The sequence below is a fragment of the Tursiops truncatus genome, chromosome 15, assembly GCF_011762595.2.
Source record: "Tursiops truncatus isolate mTurTru1 chromosome 15, mTurTru1.mat.Y, whole genome shotgun sequence".
Lineage (NCBI taxonomy): Eukaryota > Metazoa > Chordata > Mammalia > Artiodactyla > Delphinidae > Tursiops > Tursiops truncatus.
In genome coordinates this window covers 81,718,028-81,739,153 of record NC_047048.1, presented here as the reverse complement: position 1 = coordinate 81,739,153, position 21,126 = coordinate 81,718,028, and the positions used below count along the sequence as shown (strand labels likewise).

At 48.2% G+C, this 21,126-nt stretch overlaps 1 protein-coding gene across 3 annotated transcripts in view; it reads right to left on the bottom strand.

Annotated features, from left to right (window-relative positions):
• Positions 1-14,429: 14,429 nt before the first annotated feature.
• The window catches only part of VAPB (VAMP associated protein B and C), a 45,530-nt gene continuing 38,833 nt past the window's right edge, over positions 14,430-21,126 (bottom strand). For all 3 annotated transcript variants that reach the window (XM_019943984.3, XM_004319658.3, XM_019943983.2), the window contains exons 4-6: positions 20,245-20,325; positions 18,119-18,295; positions 14,430-15,890 (exon numbers count right to left, since the gene is read on the bottom strand). In XM_019943984.3, the coding sequence (XP_019799543.1) occupies positions 15,732-15,890; positions 18,119-18,295; positions 20,245-20,325 (417 nt within the window). In that variant the 3' untranslated portion in view covers positions 14,430-15,731. The remainder of the gene's footprint in view (positions 15,891-18,118; positions 18,296-20,244; positions 20,326-21,126) is intronic.

The window sequence follows — 21,126 nt, the reverse complement described above, 5'->3', positions numbered from 1 at the left end:
ACCTTCCCGGGCAGCGCGCGGACCAGCGCCGGGGGGTGGACCACACCCGTCTCCCTGCCCGACGGCACCCCAGTTCCCTCCCTGAGCCCTTGAGATTCAGTGAAATGGAAACACGGTTCTGCACGCGTGTGCTGCCGCTGCTCTGCAGAGTCCGTGGGTTGTTGTTTAAAGATGATTCATTTGAATTTAGCAATACAAACGGAAACCCGAGCCATGAATTAAAGATGCTGCTTCGGGCTCCCGGCGCGTCTCAGCTCGCTGGCAGGGGGCTCGGCTCGCCTCTTTGGGAGCCGCTCGGCTTTCTCGAGTCGTGACTGCTGGCGTCTTGTCTGCGCCTGCCTGTGCTTCTGCGAGTCAGGCCTCGAGCTGTCAACACGGCGAGCGGGTAAATCCAGCCCTCCCCGGCCGGGAAGCAAATAAAGGCAGCCCCATCCACACCGAACCCCAGTGTGTAGGGCTGGCAGCCGGGGTCAGGTCTTTGGAGGAAAGCGGCGCTTCCAGCCTTTGGAAAGTAATTAATACTAATGACAGCGGTGACACTAACGTGCTCTGTAATTAGCCCTGCACAGGCGTCCTCTGTTTTCAAGATTCCCTGTGCTTGGCTGACAAGGAGGGAGGGAAACCTCCGACGCGTCTTTGGGACCATCCTAGGGTCAGCGGGTACCCGGTCACATCTGGAGGAGGAGGGAGCGGAGGGCCACCCCTCACCCAGCCTGCTCGCTGCAGTGCTAATGTGCTCAGAGGGGGCTGTCATCAAGGTGGGGACAGGCTGTGCCTCTCCAGGGACCCTGCCTGTGTTCCCAGAGCCTCGTCTGTACACTGTGAAATTAACCGGCATCCTGGTGGGCTCAAGGGTTTCCGGGATGCTGTGCGATGATTCACGCCCTCCTTCCTCTGCCCGAACCCTCGTCTCTGGCTCTTATCACAGATCTTGAACAACAATGGTCTGTGAGGCTAATGGTGCTTTCTGAGGGAAGCCCTTGTCCTCTGTCGGCTGTGTGGGGTTCAATCAGCCCGCTGAAATTACCCTATCTACACAGCCTTCTTAAAAACAAAACCAAAAACCCGAGTTAATATTCTCTGTAGGTCTCAGAGAGCTATGAGTGTTCATGGCATATTTACCAAAGTACAAGAAATAATTTGTTTATTTACAGTCTCAGACTGCATGGGGGTGGGCGGTGTGGCAGTGTTCCTGGTGGGGATGAGGGTGGGTGGTGGGAACATGTCCACGACTGAGCAAGTCTTGTATCCAAGGCTTAAGGCAGCCACACCACCATTTATCATCAAATTTGAATCTTTTAATAAAATTAAACAGCCTGAAAAATGTTCCTGCTGGTTATTAAAGTCAACCAAGGGGATTACGGTTCTAAAGAAAGGAAGAGAAGTGTCTTGAGAGAACGTGTGAAAAGAGAATAAAACAAGTGGAGGTAAACCCCAGCTCTCTCTGTTATGCACCTTCACTTCACGCCACTGCCCTGTCCTAATTAAAGCGCTCTGGGGGCTTCCAGTGCACACAGAATAAAATCCCTAGGTCTAGCGATACCTCCCCTTGCCCTGGCTGCACTGGGGTTCCTTCTGTTTCTTGATCACGCCAAGCTGTTTCCTGCCTCAGGACCTTTGCATGTGCCACGGCCGCTGCCCAGCAGCTCTTCCCCCAGATCTGCAGAGGCTCAGCTCCCCTCATTCAAGTCTCAGACCACATGTCACCTGCTCAGGGAAGCCACCATGAGCATCCCCCCACCCCCACCCCGAAAAGCAGCCTCCTTTTGCCGGCTGTCCTATCCATCCATCCCGTCACTCTGCTTTCTGTTCTTTATAATGCTTACTGATCAGTGTCTGATTTATCCACGCTTATTCTCTGCCTCAAGGGAAGGACTGAGTCAGTCACTGGGATCTCTTCCAGCAGCTTCAGCTGTACCTGGCCCACGGTAGAACTTCAGTGAATACAGTCGGGTAAACCAGGTCGTTGGTGATCCTGGTTAACCCTTGCCAGCGAAGAAGTCACTGCCACACGCCTGGCATCCTGTGAGGGAGGCCCCACAGTGCAGGGTGCGACTCTGCAACTTGCAGAAAGAAAGCAGGCTCGGAGCAGAGAGGGACCAGCCCGAGGCCGCCGCAGCCAGGCCCCAGAGCCTGAGAGCTGAGCCTCCACCTTGGGGTACCTTGGGGTGTCCCTCTGGGACTCTGGTCCCTGGCAGGGGTGGGATTCGTGACCGTATTTGGGGAAAGCAGTTCAGAGCTGCTCTGTGGGGCTGGCTGGGCCTCCCCTAATTAGGAGGCCTGTGCTCAGGAGGAGAGAAGGTTCCTGGCCCCATTGACTGGACTGAGGTACCCTCCCAACCCCGGCTTCTTGGTCTGGAGCATTTGGTGCTGACAGAAAATCCCAGGCTCTTTTCTCCCGGGCAAGAAACCATGCTTCCCAGACTCTAGGCTCCAGTGAGGGGTGGGTTTGGGGTCCAAGGGCTGAGGGGACTCTCCCAGGGATGGGGACCCACCTTATTGTTAAGTCTGGACCCTCCACATAGAACCCAAGATAGCTTTAAGCAGAAGAGGCGAAAGTAAAACCCACAGTTGTAGTTCAAAACAAAACAAAATAAATGTTCTCCACTGTATGTTCAGCCACGTTTAAAAGGAAAACAAAAACAAAAACAAACCCGTGCAGTTTGTAATTTCATAGCACAGGCTCCCAGGAGGGTGAATGAGTATGTTTTGGTTTTGTTTTTAATAAAAAGTTTAAATTGTATACAGTTCTCAGAGGCCCATTAACAGATGCTTGTTATCAAAAGAAGTTCTTTCTTTGCTTTCTATAAGCGAATGTGTTTCATCTCCCAGCGGTGCTGCTGGCGTGATTGACACGGCTCACGGTGACGCGGGCTATGCTGCGCTGCCCCGGGCCCTGGGGCCGCTGACTCAGGCAGGAGCCGGGAGGGGCAGCGCTTCCTGCTGCAGGAGGCGGGGAGGGGGTGGACCTGGGCAGCAGCATGTGACCCCTAGTCTGCCCCTGGTGGCCTTAAGTGACAGCCAGCCAGTTCCTTGTCACCCACAGCCCCCATCAGAGGGATGTGAGCATGGAGTCAATTACCTGCCAGTACTCCTGAGGACTCACCTTCTCAGCTTCCAGGCCAACCCTCCTGTGACCCCCGGATCCCCCTTTTGCCACCTCCATCCTCCCTCAGCCCCAGCCAGGTGGCCTCTCTGCTCTCTGGAACTCGGTCCCCCTCAGGCTCGTTGCCTCAGCTCCCCCCTCTCCCTGGAGTGCTCTGCCCACCAGGGCACCCTTTCTATTCCACCACAGCAATTTTCAGGGTCTCTCATACCCTATTTGCTCGTTTCCTTCTGCCTGGTCAGCCTCCCTCATCGACAGCACGAGCTCCTTGACAGCCAGCCCTTGCCTGCCTGGCTCCCCGCTGTGCCCCCACGTGTGGAACGGAGCCTGGCACAGAGTAAGGGGCTCAATAAACACTGATGACTTGAAGAAATGCTCTGAGACCTGGCTGGAAGTACTCTGAATTCAAGCATCAAGATGATAACCACATACTTTAAGTAACAGCTTGGAATTTTTTTTTTTTTTTTCTTTTTAATAAGATGGGCAGAGCACAACTCTGTGATCTTGAGGACACCTGTTTTCTGCTAGCCAGGCTCTCTCTAGGAAGGACGTTAGGGACTGCTGTCCCAACAGAGGGGGAAACACGGCCTGACACGGGGTCCCCCAAGAGTCCAGGTTTCTCGTACTTAACAGAGGTCAGGGAGACTGGGGCCCCTCAACCCCACAGACGCACCTAAGACTCTCCTTCTCGCTGCTTCAGTTTCCCCACCAGCAAGGTGAGTTGAAATCTGGTAATTCCTGGAGCCACCCAGCCTCAACACCCAGAAAGCCCATAGCTGGCAAGTGAATCCGGAGGAATCAATGATATATTCTAGGAGAAATGGCTTTAAACCAGGAAACTCGCAGTGAGGATGGGTCTTTTCTCAGTGATGTCATATTTACTTCCTAAGGGCTATTAACAACTTACCACTCTTCCGCTTACATTTGGTGTTTTTTTAATCCTTCAGGAGAAAAAAAAGTTAACACAAAACTTAGGTGGTTATTGCTTCTGTTAAAATCAGCCATGCCAGTTTAATAAGACCTACATATATTGACTTAGCACCTACCATGAGCCAAAGACTATACTGGGTGCCTTGGAAGGACGGTCTTCCAAACTTCTGGCTAAAGTGGTCAGGGAGAACACATGCTTTCCCCTCCAATTCCTTCTGAAGTCCCAATAAATTACAGGAAAAGAATTAAAAGGCGCAAAATCACACAGATAAACAAAAAAAAAGGAAAAGACAAAACAGCCAACAAGAGATGTCGGCAAAATTCTGGAATCTGGAAAGCTGATGGGCCACCTATCATGGACAGCAGGCTACAGAAAGCAAAAGAAAAGGGCTGGCAGGTTGATCAGAGGGGTAGAGCTCAGAAGCATGTCTACTCGTGCTCTGAGGCTTAGGAATTGGTGGCCCAAGGCGCCTCAGAGGCGGGAGAGCAGTGGGGCTGAAAACAGGAGGACCATTTGCAAGTCTGTAAAAGGAGTTTTGCCCCCAGATTCTCTCCCTAACCCCTCTAACAACCAGCAGTTTAAACAGGGGATCTTCGTACGTGGAGACCACCCAGGGCAAGGTCAGGTATGAAACCGAAAATAGAGGGAGTAAAGACAACTCTGCACATGAAACAGTGAGGTTGTACAGTCTCTCCCTTCTTAAGAGATGACGGCCGGACTAATGCTGCCAGGAAGGAGGCTGTAAGATTCCTCTGTAGAGAAATGAGCCCAGGGTAAACCAACTACAGATACTGACAGCTAGACATTCCCCAAAAAGGTGTCCGTTAGGTCCCTACCCACTTAGCTTTCATACAAACCCACCATTCAACAAATCCCACCTTCACCCATGCAGCTTCCCATCAGCTTTTTAGTGCTTCACTAATAAATACCTAAGGATGGTCAAGGATAACCAGGCATTTGAGAAAACCTCCAAAATGACAGAGACACAAACCTAGTCCAAAGTGAGTCGTAAGTAGCAGATGATGCAGGAGATAGAACAACAGAAACTATACGTTCCTCGGTGAAAAGAATGTAAACCTTTGAAAGACCACAACCACTGTATAGTCCCTCACGTAGAACATCAAAACGAAAGCTTCTAGAACAACAACAAAAGAACGATAATATCCACAGTGAAAAGAAAATTATATATATATATCTAGCTAGTAAGTGGAAAAGAAAGAATTCTTGAAAATGATAAATACGTTAGCAGAAAAAAAAATCAAAAGAAAGTTGGAAACTAGAGCTGAAGAATTTCCCCAGAAATAGAAAAAGGATCAGGAATTAAAATGGCCTTAGACTTCTCATGGGCAATACTGGAAACTGGCAATCAGTGAACAATGCTTCAAAATCCTCTGAAGGATGGCCAGCCTTGACTTTTATAACCAATACAGCTATCAACCAAGTGTGAGGGCAGAATGGAACACTTCCAGAAATGCAAAGTTCTCAGAAACATGATCTCCCACGTACTCCTCCGTCAGAAACCTGCTAAAGGATGTGCTCCACCAAAGGGAGGTAGTAAAAGAAGAGAAGGCTAGAGATGCAGAAAACGAGAAATCCAAAACCCAGAAGAGAACAAAGGGAGTTCCCAAGATGAAAGCCAGGGAGGAGCCCTCCTGGGCTGAGAGCCGTGCAGCAAGCCTAGGAAGCCGTCAGTCCAGAGACTAGCAAGAGAACGCAGAGCTCCAAGGGGGGACCTTTCTAAGAGGAAAATCACAGACTACCCGATGTGCAAATGTACTCAAGAGACTCATACTTCTGTCAGAGTCTGGGGCTGAATTTACCATAGAAACTAAGCAAACAGAGCACTGAGATTTAGTTACTCCGAGGGGAAAAGGACTGTGGATAAAAGGGAAATATAATCATAGAACACACAAGGCAGAGCTGTGAACAATATTTCAAGTAGTCTTAATCATGCAAAAGCATGCCGACACAGCCAGAAATGATGACATAACACTCTGAGAGGGGCAGGGATGGAGAGAAAGGTTATTGGAGCTAAATCCTTATCCTCCTTAGGAGGAAATCAGTAGACAGTATCTACACATGAAAAACCAAGAAAAAGTAATACAGGCACATTATTCAGAAATATAGAGGTTGATACCCAGAAGAAATTAGTGCTACAACAGCTGCCTCTAGGCAACGGAAGCTGGGAGTGATGGGGGTCTGCTGGGTTTCATTATGAGCCTATTAGAACTATTTGGCTTTTTATACCATGTACACGAAATGCTTCAGTTAAAAAACAAAATTAAAAATACCACACGACCAAATCCAGTGACAAAACCTAGAACGTCCCTTCAAATTGCTCTTACTCCAGTAAAGGGACAGAGAGTTGGGGGGACAGGGGTGGTGGGGTAGGGACGGTGCCGTAGAGCAGGCAGTGCCAGATGAAGAGAGAAGATAACATCTTCACTCTGCAAAGTGGGCTTATCCTCAAGGTCTGAGACTGAAGGGAAATACCCGAAGTATGACAGGGCCGCAGGGCCTGGACAGCTATTCTTTGATGGTTTCATCTTTACTAAGGGAAGATACTTCTATGTTTTGGAATCACGTTTAGGACTGGCAATGTGACCGCAAGGAGGGGCTTAAAATATAACGGTCGGTCTTGGTTTGTCTTTAAAAATAGAGTCCTGCCTTGCATACACACTTTCCTAACGTTTTTGAAATAGCATGAAAGTATATTTTTGCAAAAGTCCATAACATTAATTTTGTATTTCTCCAAAGTTTTGCTGTTTCTCTGCTTCTTTGATGTGACCTTAGCAGTCAAACATCGCTAAGAAACAGAAGTTCTACTTGAAAAAAAAAAGGAAGTCTAGACTCCGAGTACAATTTCCGAGGGTATTCTCAGTTTCTGACGGGGCACGTCACTCCCGTTACAGGACCCTGGCAGATTCTCAGGGAGGTTTGTCTTCTAATGCACTAACGAAAGCTAATGGCAAATTGGTGTGGTTATTTCCTCAGAACGGCACCTTTTGTTGTTTGAAAAGGCCTCTGTTTCACAGCTTGGATTTTAACCCTTTAAGGATTACCACCATTTTCAGTCCCTCTTACAGAAGCTCCCTGGACTGGGAGGCTGAAACATCCCACCCCATTCACATCCTCTGTGGACTCCATAGTCAAAGGACCCCAGGAATGTGACAAAAGATGTTCGGACTGGTGCAGTAGTGAGGCTGCTAGTGCAGGTCAACGGTCCAAGCTCAATTCGTTGGCCACAAAGGGCGATTTCCTCCCCCTGCCCAATCCACTTCTGTACCCTTTGCTGCACGTGATTTTCCTATTAGTAAAATCCTGTCTAGATTCCTATTTGCACATTCATAAATGTGTGTCCTCAGAATCTTCATCTTTGCTCTCCGTCATCAGCCCTTTGTGTGGCCTTTTAATGTCCCTGCAGATCCTTTACCGTATGAAAAGCTTCTCAACCTCATGTAAAGGAACCCCAAATTAAAGCTGGGAAATCAAATGCGCTTTTCAGATGAGCAAAGATCAAAAAGGTGGACGATGCAACATGCTGGTGAAGGAACAGGGAAGGAGGCAGTGCTGGGACCATGTGCGGCCACGTCCTCTGGAAGACGATGTGGAGTCACATGACCAATTTTACATGCAGGCGCCCTTTCCTGTTTCTCTTCCAGGAACTGTCTCATTTACAGGGGAGTCTGCTGTGGCTGTGTTTGCAGCAGCGAGACCAGAAATGACTTAGGTGCACCTCACAGAGGGCTGGTTAAGGAAGTGATGGGCACATCACCCAGAGGAGAACTACAGAACCATTCAGATGTGTTGTGGCCATGAAACGATCTCCAAGATGCATCACAAAGTCCACACGCAGCACTCAGGATGGGGCAGGGCGTGTGGGCTGCCGCTTGTGCGCAAGGACACACGAGGGCTCTGCGTACACAGGTGCAGAGAGAGTCCAACAAGAATGGGGCACAGGAGCCCCTGGAGAGGGGAGCGGGCCTGGGCCTGGGGGGGCACTGACCTGGAGCTGTCTATCCTTTGGTCTTGTATGAAGTCTTACTGTTGGCATGTGTAACTTTCCCCAAAGAGGTTAAAATGTTTTCAGGAATGTTTTAAAAAGATAACATCAGAAGATGGAGCCTATCAGCCACCGCTTAAAGACCATCACCACCCCACCTTGCAGGCTTGGAGGCAACTGGACACCAGTGAGCAATCAGTAAATCAATGACAAACGCCTCCCCCAGTAGGAAAACACGGGGATGCAGGTCTGGCCCCCATGCTGAAGCTCTCTGGGCAAAAGGTTCCCCATCAGTAAAATGAGAAGGTTGACCTAAGTCATCCCATAAGTCTGTCTTGGGGCACAAAATATCTGATTGTTCTCTTAAACCAATTTCATGTTCCTAAGAAGTGGTGAGAGAGGGCTGCACCATCTTCTCTGAAGCACAGCTAAACTGCTCATAGGCCATCTGTTCAAAATAATCGTACACTGAAGCATCCTTTAAACACATTCAGAGCACAGAATTTATTGAACATAATATGGAGATGGCTAGTACAGAAGTTCATGCCTCAGCAGGGCAGGTTTCATCAGGCTGACACGGAACATGTGAGAACATGCTGTGAACGGCTCTCTCGAGCTGGCCGCTGCAGGAATACACCTCCTTCCCTCCGGAGAACAGAAAATCAGCCATAAAACCGTGAATTCATTACACATCAGATAACCAACACGTACGATGGTAAAGAGTCCTTTCCTACACCAGCTTTTTAAAGGAATTCCATGTCAAAACAGGGCATACAACTTAAAATATGTAAAAGAAAAATTATGAAAACGAAAGCATTCTAAGACATCTCTTAAAATACTCAATCGCAAAACGTTAACATATACTGAAGGCAGAATAAAAACCCTGACCACAAACCACAGAGATCTCTTTCCAGGACAGGGAGTGACAGGGGGTGAGACACAAAGCATGGAAAGAACAGCACGTGTGACTGAAACTACTTCTTTACTCAAAACTGTTGAGAGGAGGTGAAGGGAGCATTTAAATAAAAATAGATCGTTTTGAGTTTCCTAAAGAAGTTCCAAATGGCAGCAGTTTACAAACTGTCTTTAAAAAAAACACGAAACACTAGCAAGAGAAAGGAGAACCAAATGTATTTTGCGTTTTTCTAGGTAGGAGCGTGAGGCACCTTACTGAGGCTGCTTACGAATGAAAAACACAAAAACACACTCTTTCCCACTGAGTAATTTCCCAGCATCTCATTCGGGATCAGACACAGAGAAGGTAAATTGATCAACGTTTGCTGAATGAGGGAGTGGTGAAAAGCAAGCAGCAGTTCTTGTACATACACATGGTCTCAGTAGGACAGACAGTAAACTCTGACCTTTGAATCCAAAGAAAATTATCAAGGGGAAAAAAGTATTTTTAAATGAATGCTGCACTAGAGGTTAACAGCTGAATTTAAGTTACTTCTAAAATACAAAAGACAGGGCTTCCCTGGTGGCGCAGTGGTTGAGAGTCCGCCTGCCGATGCAGGGCACACGGGTTCGTGCCCCGGTCCGGGAAGATCCCACATGCCGCGGAGCGGCTGGGCCCGTGAGCCATGGCCGCTGAGCCTGCGCGTCCGGAGCCTGTGCTCCGCAACGGGAGCGGCCACAACAGTGAGAGGCCCGCGTACCGCAAAAAAAATAATAAAAATTAAAAAATAAATAAAATACAAAAGACAGATGGGAATGCAGGCAGCCAGTTCATAAAAAGAACCAGACCTCTTCGTATTACATGGAAAACCGTCGAGCTGATGTGAGAAACATGCATGCTAATTTATCATCCTAGATCACAAAAAGCTATGCATTCTTGTTAGCACTAAGCCTTAATGAAATCGGGTTAAGGTATCTGATTTGTCTCCCCTAGTTGGCAGTTGCTGAAGGAAACAAACAAACAAAAAGTAACCTGTTCTGTTTCGGCCAGACTCGGCGCTGGCTATCAGTGAGACGAAACCCTCCGGGGCCGCAGCTGCACCTGCGGGAGCCGGGCGGAGCTCCTGCCGTTCAGGATGCAGAGGTGAGCAGGACGGGGGAGCGAGCATCAGCCCTGCACCCACCCACCCCGAGCCAGATGATTAAATACACATCAACCCTGCGGTATAAGAAAGTAACTGTAATACGGTATTGTCACAGGATCAATGTTTCCTGGTTTAAAAACAAACATTAGCATTTACTTAGCAGCAGAAAACTATTATCCCACGGTACTGTTTTATTCAACTGACATCTTTCAATCAAAGCAATCCATATTGTGGCAACATTCCAAGGTATCATAATTGCAAATATATATGGCATGTTAGATAACAGCTGTATCCTTGTTGCTAGTTCTTTTTTCCTTCCCTACTGATTGGATGCAGGCATTTTCTGATGATTATTTGCACTAAGAAGAAAACCTGAAGTAATTATACTGAGACAACTTCTCATCCACCTCTACTGGTTTCACTTTTAACTCTTACACACAACTGTTTGTGTGTGCTCACGTCTTCTAAATGTTTCAGAATACCTCTGTGATGACAATGAGAAGGACACCTCGCTTTTCAGTGGCGGGGCCGTAGCTAACAAGAGTGGGGTCTGTGTCGTCGGCACGGGGGTGTAGGGCCTTGTGTACCCCAACTCCTGGTCCTGGAGGCCAAGCCTTGCGTGCTAAGTACGCGGCTGGTGAGATTCAGACGCAGGAGGAAAAGGGTCTGTGAATCTCGCTGGAGATCCACGTTCACAGCCTGTCCAGTCTGCCTGTCCGCCGATGTGCCTCATCGGGGTCTGCTATTACTGGCTCCCCCCGGTGATTTCCCGGAGAAGCACAGCGCTAACTCGGGGGAGAGGTCTGAGACCAGCGGCTCGGCTGCTGTGAACCTCAGCAGGCCACTTCTGTGACACCAATTTTAATGAACTGCCTTCGCTTCCCATTTAATTCACAAGTTTCGTAAAGCCTCCCTGGAAAGCCTTCTCATTATCACCTCGCTGAGACAAGCTAGTAATTTTCTTTCTCAAGCCCCCAAACTCATTCCCCAGGAGCATCATGCAGAGATCTTCAGGCAGTGAGAAAATGGAAAACACACATTTCTTCACTGCCTGAAGTGTGCTTAGTTTCAAAAAGCAAAATACAAAGCATCTGAAGGAGAGTCCTGATTCTGTCTACTTTATCTTTAAAATCACTGCAGAAGGGACGAAGGCAAACACCTGGAAGGTGGACGAAGATCAGTGCTGCTGAGATCAGCCCCTGTGAATTCACCGAGGCCTTTCTCGCCGCTCCTCTGACTGGTTTTTGTGGTTGAAACAGCGTCCTGGCGATTTAGGCCCTCGCAGCAGGCTTGCCAGAGACTGACTTCATTCCAAATGAGAGGTACTAACAAGCCGCCCCGTTTAACCTCCCGGAGGCTGCATTTCCTCACGTGCAAAACTAGAGCCCTCACGCCCCCATCCCCATCACAGTCGTCGTGAGCATTAAGCCAGTGAGTGAACCTATCGGATGCTCTGCACGGGGTGGGAGGGCGTCCTAACAACAGCGACTCTCTCTAAGAGGTTACTGTCAAAGCAGCTCTGGCTGAGGAAGGCTTTTAAAAAGACTAATAAGTTTTCTCCAAACCCAATCGGGCCAGGAACCCTGAGGGACCCCGCTTCTCGTGGGGCACACGTGGTCCCAAGCCGCCCTTTCGGGTCTTATCGGATCTGCGTGCCCTGAGCTGGAGTCTTCCGTCTACCGTGCAGGGGACTTTCTAAATACAACCCCATTCCCGCTCATCTCTCGGCAGCAGCAACCTCGGCCCAAGCTTCACTGAGCCAGGCCTCCTCAGAGTGGGAACTCTGATAATTCCATGTATTACTTAAAGCTCCTCCTGCTCTAGCCCGACTGTCTCAACAGGAAGAGGCCGCTCCCGCCCCAGGGCCCCAGCGAGACGCGAGTCAGTGAACGGCCATCACCAGCAGGGGGAGCAGCGGCCTCTCCACCTGCCAAGGTCTCGGAGGTTAAACGTTGCTCAAGTGTTCAAGGTGACTTCCGAGCCCAAGTCCCACCTTGCTCGTTTTTCTTTTCTTGTTTTCTTTTAATCAAGAATTTCACAAACAACCCACAACCAGAAACTTGTAATTGGGCCAGTTCTTTGAAGAAGGAGCTGAAGATGACAAAAGGCATTCTATTGTGGTGTGGATTCTGAGTTGGCAAATACAAAGATTTTTGTGTGCAAAAAATATAGGCACCGTTTGAAAAACGTTAAGCTACTTACATGTGGTACATATGCTACATATACACACACAGCTTGCTTTCAAATTAATCTGAACGGCCATTTAGCTCTGGGCTATCACCTCATTCAGTTGTATCTGACTCAACACAGCCTGCAAGTCCAGTACTGGTATCTTCCAATAGCAATTCTGTTCCTGGGGTTTCTTTGAAAGCTTTTAGGTTTTCACGGATCACTGGAGGTTCTTCATTTTTCCCCCTTCTGTGTTATGTAGGTATAAGCCGTCTCTCTAGACATAAACTGTCCACTGGTAAAAATCAATTTTGATTTTATCAGTATTTATTAGCACTGGTGCCAGCAGTTTAGAAGACTAGAGAAGGAAAACATGCAAACTAGGAGGAGAAAAAAAATGAAAGCCGGGTCCTCATACCTACAAATAACACAGCCTGCTGGTCTTTCAGGTATTTTGTAAGGTGCCGAGGGAGCTTAAATTACCAATTTTTAAATTCAATCAATAAAAATTTACAGGACTCTGTTACTGCTTGCATCTCTCCCGTATCTGCGAGCCCGGTGGCGGGTATTTCTAAAACAAGGGCACCACTCTCAGAGGTGCCGTGAGCCAGTAACCAGGGCAGCAGGCACCGGAGCAGGCACCTGACTGCACCCGCCCAGGCTCCCTTCCCGGCCAGCACCCTAACCAGCTTCAGCCTGGCTCGCTCTAAGCCAGTTTATTCCAGTGACTTGACTCTCACCCTCTCAGGACAGAACAGACCACGGGGCAGGACCGCACATCCAATCTACCTGCTTTACTCTCATTTTCCAGAAAAGACACCCAAAATGTGCATGCTTGGGACTTCCCTGGTGACGCAGTGATTAAGAATCCGCCTGCCAATGCAGGGGACACAGGTTCGAGCCCTGGTCCGGGAAGATCCCACATGCCACGGAGCAACTAAACCCCTGCGCCACAACTACGGAGCCCACGAGCCATTAACTACTGAAGCCCGCGTGCCTAAACCCATGCTCTGCAACTAGAGAAGCCACAGCAATGAGAAGCAGCACACACACCACAACGAAGAGTAGCCCCTGCTCGCCGCAACTAAAAACAGCCCGCGCGCAGCAACGAAAACCCAAAACGTTCAAAAATAAATAAAATTAAAAAAAAAAAAAGTGCGTGCTTCTCCAGGTTCGAGATCTTGAGTGTCTGTGGCTCTTAAAATGGTCCCTGAACCAGAGCAGTGCCTGCTCCACACACGTTCTCCTCCCTGACACACACTTCACTGACCAGGGTCACTGGCATGGTGTCCGCTCTGCCCATCACCACTCTCCTCCTCTCCCTGGGGCGGGGGGGAGATGTTCCCTTTTTCCACTCAGTCAAAAAGCTCAACAGGTGCTCACCAAGTCCTAGCCCCGAAAACAGAAAGAGGTTTCACAGGATGATTAGTTTTAAGAGACAACTTTGGATTTTAGATTTTGATTTTTAGCTACACACAAAATGCCACCATCCTCGGAGAAGCTGAATTCCTTCTAGATGCACACGAAACACTTAGTCACTTCCAAAGACCTAAGACACAAGTGTCCCAGGTACGCTTTTTGAGAACCTGGTCACTCGACCACGGGCGCCAGCAAACTCCAGCCTCACGGGCCAAATCCCAGCAGCTGTTCTTGTGAATAAAGTTTCAATGGTACACACGGCAACATCCTTTAAGAAAACGTCTACCAACTCCTGCTCTAGAGGAATGGGACTGTACTGCACCCCCAGGCACTATTTGAGGCACCCCCCCATCACTCTCCTTTCAAGGTCATGAGGTGTTAGAAGCCACATGAAGAGCAATTCGTTGCAACTCCTACACTCAGATAGGTTTCACTCCACTTGGAGAAAACAGCAGGAAGCACAGGCTTCCCAGCTCAGTCTTCTCACTCCTTTTCCTAAGTACCTGGGTCCACACGGAATACAGACTGGAGAGTAAGTTATAACCGGGCAGCCGGCCTTCCATAGCTTCACGCCATGGGTGTGTGGTCGAGAACGAGGTCTAGTCAACGTTTACCGCGAGTTCTCAGGATGTACAGTAAACATGTTATATTTCTCATCGATAGGGTTCATTTTTAAATCAACCTTCCAATGACAAAATAATAATGATAAAAATAATGTCTCCCTCCCCCCGCCATTTAGCACAAGTGACAAAATGACAAAAGAACTCTTAATTTGGGGGCTTTATTTTAATTTTTTTTTCTTTTAAAGATGCTACATAGTCGAACAGAATTGGATTGGTCTTTTATGGCATAAAATTAATTCACAAACTCTCGATCACTACTTGACGGATTATCTGACGTTTCTCTCCCACCCCCTCCCAACCCCACCGAGCCGGTTTCCTCTCTGCTCACGCCTCTGCTGCCTGACTCACATGCCCTGATCCCCAGCTAGGGCCACACGGGGAAGGTCAGGGCCACGCTGGGGCACGTGTGCTGAAGCGTGAGTGGTGGCTGAGGAGTGGAGAAAGAAAGAACAGCACAGAGATCGGCTGCCCTTCCCCAGAGAGCGTGGCCTAGAGCCGACCGCCACTGCTAAGCACTCCCCTCCCTACGAGAGTCGTTACTTATTTGCACAGAAAAGCACTTCCCGGCAGCCGTTTTCCAGCGTTCCAACGAGCCGCACCTCCATCTGTGTGTACAGCCCAGAACCTCCAGCAGCAATGCCAGCTTCACCCAGCAGAGTTAGGTAGCACAGGTGATTTTAGGCCACAGAGTTAATTATAATCTTGTGACAAGAAAACATGAGATGAAATACATTAAATAAGTTAAATATGCATTAAACATCTCTGAATAACAATTCAATCTCATGACATGAACCAATGGTTATCTAGCTTGGTCCCTTTAAGAGAACAAAGCCTTCACTGACTTCTATTTCCAGAGTATTGGGTCACTCGGGCAACATACACCTCCCAGCATAGCCGATGCTGCCACGCGCCGTTCTTCTCGGCCTCAGACTCTCTCCATCAGTCCCAGGGAACTGATGGCCGGGGCAGACATGGAGGAGCAGCCCGGAGGGAGCGAGCAGTGCGGGGAGGACGCCTTGGGGGGGATGCACTCTCCACCGCGCTGGGCTCCAGCTCCCCGAGGGCCAGCACCAACAGGCAAGGAAGAGTGTCGTGTTGGAAGAGAGGTGATTAGCAACATGGACCAAGGCTACAAGTGTTTAAAATGACATGTACAACATGCCAGTCTCGTTTACATGGTTTCCCTTGTCATTAATAAGGATCATTCTTTTCCCCCGATCATTTACTATACGTGTTAAACTTTCTAAAAGATTGTTATTTTATGTTCTATGTGTGTGTGCACGCGTGCGGCAGCACACACGCGCAGGGAGGGGTCATTTAAAGGCAAGACCTGTGAGATGTCATCATACGTTAACTTCTTTTTACACGCGGTTATGATACACTTAAATCCCATGACATGGCGGAGCCATCAATCCAATTTACCATCCTTTGCCTGCTGCCTCTACAAGGCGATCTTCCCTATGATTACACCGACGATAAAGAACAAAACCACCAGCGCGAGTAGCCGGGTGCTGAGGCCCTCCTCCTTCCCAGCCGCAGCTAACACGGGAACGGGGCTGTTGCTCTGCGCTGCCTTCCTCATCCGAAGTCCATCTTCTTCCTACGGGAGCAAACACACGTTTCAAAGACAGTCCAAGGCACCAGAGCAGCAGTCAACTGTACAGCTTGGGGGACGCGGCGGGGAGGTGGTGATGCCCAGACTCGATCACATGATGAGGTCCAACCTCCTCGTTTTGCAAATGGAGAAACAAGCCTACACAGAAGAAGAGACTGGCTTGAGGCCACCACAAAAATACTGCCGGGAGCCCCTCTTTTCTCCCATCCATCCTACACAGTGCTGCTGGGTACCTTTTTATACCACACATCTAAGCAGGGGACTCCCTGGTTCCCCATGATTTACAGAAAAAAACTCTTCAGAGAAAAGAATCACAAGAAACGACCAAGTGGGGGACCTGGAAGTTTTCAAAGGTAGAGCTCTGTATACAGTTGATATCTGATGAGTTACAGGTAGACTGCTGGATCAAAACTGTGATGTGTGTAATATTAAAATGAGCTTGATACATGCATCTCAAATATTTTCTACTTAACGCATGGAATTCCCACCAAGGAAATGACTCTCTTTCTCATACGCGTGAAGATAACTTGGCCATTTTCCCCCGCACACACAGACCTGTACGAACAGAAACTTTTGCTTTCTCCACGTCCCCAAACGGGGCGCACACCAAGGCTTTCCTACCCCGGCTAGTTACCCCTCGACTCATCCCTGACGCCCACACAGCAGCTGCACCTTCTCTTCTTCTGCTTCAGTCCATTCACATTCAGCAAGTGCCTAGCGGGTCTTGAAGACAAGAGGCATCAACCCACCGAGCAGACTTTCCGTGACACTCATGGCCACCTCGGTGGAACCGCTCATCACACTCGGTATCAGTATTCGTGTCGGGGCCTCCCCGGCTACCCTGGTTAACAAGGGAGCTTATCTTAAGGGCAGGGACTGCCCGTGTCTGTATCCACAGAGCGGGGTACAAGGTAGGGCCTTAGGAAATGTGCTGGCCAAGTGACAGGAGGAAACAACACAAAACAAGAAATCAGTGTTTGGCAAGATAAAGAATCTTCTAATGTCAAGATTCGCCCGATAATATTTTAAAAGACGCTCTGCTCACGGGGCACGGCCAATACGACTGCGCAGTGATAAATGACTGGTGCTATTCGATTAACTTTAAAAAAAAATGGGCACAGCAATACAGCATTTATTTTATTGGGTTTATACAGAAGCTATTTCTACCTATTTATCACTTTAAATGGCACAGAAGTCTGTTTCTGAAGAGCAATACATTCAAGGAGAACCTCTAGGCGTATCTTAGATTTTTAGCCAAAAGGTAGCGTGTCAGCTTCATAATTTACTCCTTACTAAAGGAAGTCAAATCAAGATTACTGCCAAGAAAGAAGATGATGCCATTTCCCAAACTCTGTCAGCCCTCCTGTATCTACTACCTTGCTAGAATAAGAGAAGGAAAGTCAACTGCCACGAATTTATGACGTGCACCTGGCGCTACGCAGTGAAAAAAGCCTATCATGTGGTTGGGGGACATGATCACGATGCAGAGAACAGATCGGCCTCGAGATTTAAGCTGCAACGAAAGACCCTACGATCAGACGTTCAGAAATGCTCTCTTTAATACTGCGTATGAAACAGACATACTTTTAACACTGGAGGGGGCCTTAAAGGGGTTTTGCGAACAGAGGCCTGGGAGCCGCCGTGACTAAAAAAGATTCACAGCGAGCCCAGGTTTGGCTGGTCATTTCCACAACACTGCAGGCCTCCAAGACCAAGCGAAATGCACCTGCTTCCCTCCAATGCCAACCGCCGGGTCAATGGCCACAAGCTGGAGACTCTGGTTCCCTGTAATTTCCACCCATGTACGGCGACAGCTTCCCACCTCCAGTCTCCTCACCGCGTTAACAGCAGGATGAGACCCTACTGCCTAGACCTATTTAGGATCCTCATGAAACAGAATTATGCTGTGTTAAAACAGAATACAGGTCAGTATTTACCCACTTAAAAAAGATTCTCATCCAGTGGGGATGGAGTGGGGTTTGAACACGTGAATTCAAGACAGCCATTGCTGTTTCATTTTTAGTCTCAGAACTGAATTTCAGTTTACGCTAATGGATTGTTTGTTTGTTGCTTTTATAGGAGGTGACAAGGGTTTATATTGTGCGAATATAAGACAACTCTACAGATGCTGGGGTCCATCAACCTCCCCACCCAAGATCACGGCGAAAAAGCCCCTGTTCCCTGCAGATGATCAGAAAATGAAACGCTGTTACCTTGAACTGCTTGTTCTCTTCCCGCAGCCTCTGAACTTCACTCTGCAGCCGCTTACATTCTTCCATCACCTTCTTAACTTCAGTGTCATCCAAAGAAGAACTCAGAGCTTTAGACACTGTTGGTGTTTCTGTCTTTGATGCAGTTGTGGATATAATTTTATTTATTTCTACATCATGCTGTTCAGAAATAAATGAAAGCCCAAGTGTCACCAACTATGTAGTAATGGACTTTTTAATGCAAAGTAAAAAGTAGTTCTCAGCAAACACCACACGTGGTAGCGTTTCATCCACACTGTAAAATGTCACATTTACTTTTAATATGGATTACTTTATCTAGTATCTTAATAATCTAAAGCAACTGCGCTCCAGAAATCATGGATAAGGGCAAATGATGAAGTTCGGCTGAGACTAACACGTCAAAGCAAGAGAGGAGGGGCCGTGCATACTGCACTATCAAAGTCCTGCCATGCAGAAATTAGCACACTGTAACTGCAAGCTCAGGAATTACCATCCACAAATTACTGTCACCACGAAGGTCTGAACACCCCCAGGGCTGGCTGAGTGGGGGTCTCGGAAGGCGGCCAGAGGGGACGTAACACAGAGGGCGATTTATTTCATGAAGATGGAAGGAAGGTGCAGTAAACTCAGTGTCTACAATATTTCAGTCTGGGGAAGCACCACATTCCTCCATTTCCTCGGCCAAGACTGTGCTGTGACACACTCTGGAGACCGGCGGGGGATGAATCAGTAAGTGGGGAGAGGGCATGGAAGCACTCAGGTGTGTCGGGAAAATAAAATAACTGGGGATCGTTGCCCTGGGGGTTCCATGCAGCAAACTGAAAACTAGGAGCTCTACCCTTCGTCTCTCCCAAGTGAGAAGAGTGAGGCCCTGAAAGGCAAGGCCCCACCTTACAGAGCTAATCACCTAGCACAGAGCTAGGGCCAGAACACAGATCTCACAGCGTCCACAACTGACCTTCCCAGGACTGGAATGGGAATGGGAAGGAAAAAAAGAAAAAAAGACCAGTGCCATTCAAACCAACAGGATAACGATAGTGGTCAATTACTGAGCAGAAAAAAAATGCTACGTGGTTTCGACACGAAGCATCAGCATTCCTGGAGACGGCTATGGACAATGTTGAGGAGGTGAGCATTTCTATCTCCCACCTCCAGCTGTTAACAGCCAGGGTGGCTGAATGTTCTACATGTGTTTTAAACTGTGTTTTTAATACAATTTATTATAAGTTTTTTGACTAGGTTGAAGGGAGGTCCACATTAGCATTACTGATACAATCTTCTCTCTCCAACTGTTCACGAGCCAGGGCCACGACAGGCTTATCCCTTGGGTTTCACACAGAGAAGAGAGAGCTGACAGCTTGGAGGAAGTCGCTCCTTGCCCTCACCCGCTCGAAAAGCAAAGGGGGTGATTCTCAACAGGGAATCATTCTGCCCCAGCAAGGGCACATTTGGCAATATCCGGAGACATTTTTGGTTGTCACAACTAGGGGGTGCTACCGGTATCTAGTGGGCAGAGGTCAAGGATACCGCTACACATCCTACAAGGCACAGGACTGCCCCCACGGCAAAGAATTATCCAGCCCAAGTGTTAATAGTGCTGAGGTTGAGAAATCCTAATCTAAAAGCATATTTTGACTGAAGAGGTGGGTGGGGTTCAAGGGGTAGAGAGGTGGTGCTGAGGGAAAGTGTAGACGGGGAAGCCTACAGGCGGCACTCTGTAGAACAACAGAACCTTAGAGCTCACCACCACCTGTCCACCAAGCACCACGATAAGCGGCAAATTATTCCGTTTTGGTCTTACCCACCGTTAAATAGCAACCTATAACTTTGCCAAGTCACAGAAGCTCTTTGGAATTTATGACATTTCAACAGCCAACAGGTTGCACTTTTCAAAGGGAAAAAATGTTTCAATTAGCTGTCTTTCTGCAAGTCTCTCAAAGGTAGATTTCATGAAGGCCCACTTACTTGTTAACTTCAGCTTATTTTTTTCTTCATACATCAGAAGAAGGAAAATAATTTGCCAACTTAAATCTTGGTTTTGCGGGAGACGGTATGCAAATAAGCATCAGCTTGCAACATCAATTACTGTTAACTAGAAACATACTTACTGGTTTATCATTTTCTGCTGGCAATTCAAACACACATCTAAGTTTTGAATCCATAAGGTCTTCCGGTTTTGCCTCCTTCCACTAAAACAATTTAAATTTAATAATCAGGATATTATAAAGCTGCTGGAAGAATAATTTTCTTCCTATAACTGACAATTTCAGAAAAATACTCTTAATGAGAAAGGCCTGATGTATATCAAATAAAGAACTTAAGTCTGCTGAGATTTCAATACTTTTAACATGACAAGATTAAACGCACTAGCTCTCCTGAATATATACTCTTCTTCACAGACCCCAGTCTTGCTGCCGGACCCCTCAGAGCCCACCAGCGCTCCTCCTGTCGCCAGTCTGCGGGAAGCACACGGGACAGAGAAGACCACCGCTGACCCAAGAGGAATCTTCTAAACTACAACTGGATGGCCTAAGGACATCTGGGCTCTCCTTAAGAAAACACAACTTACTTCACAGGGCACGTCCTTCTTAAGAGAGAGTAGCATGTGCTATCCGGGAGTGGTTTTAGAACACTGCCAACTACCAACAGGGCACAAGAACTGGCAGGCCACTCCCTGTGATCGCCACTGTCTGGGCTGCCCCCCACTGCCTCAGTGTGCTGGTAGTAATATCTCCCTGACTAAATCCATGTCCTGGGACGATGCACTTCTGGCTTACTCCTCCTCCTCTGGGCAGTGGAGGACAGGAATCCCAGGTGTTCTGATCATTACAGACCAGCATAGCAGGAAGGCTGCAATACAGAAAAAGGAACGAACTCCCCCACCCTCACCCCAGAACCATGCAGGAGGCAGCGAGAGCAACACAGTACCAAGAGCCAAAAATGGGAAATAATCTTTGTGTTGAACAATAGGGAACCACCAAATAAACCAT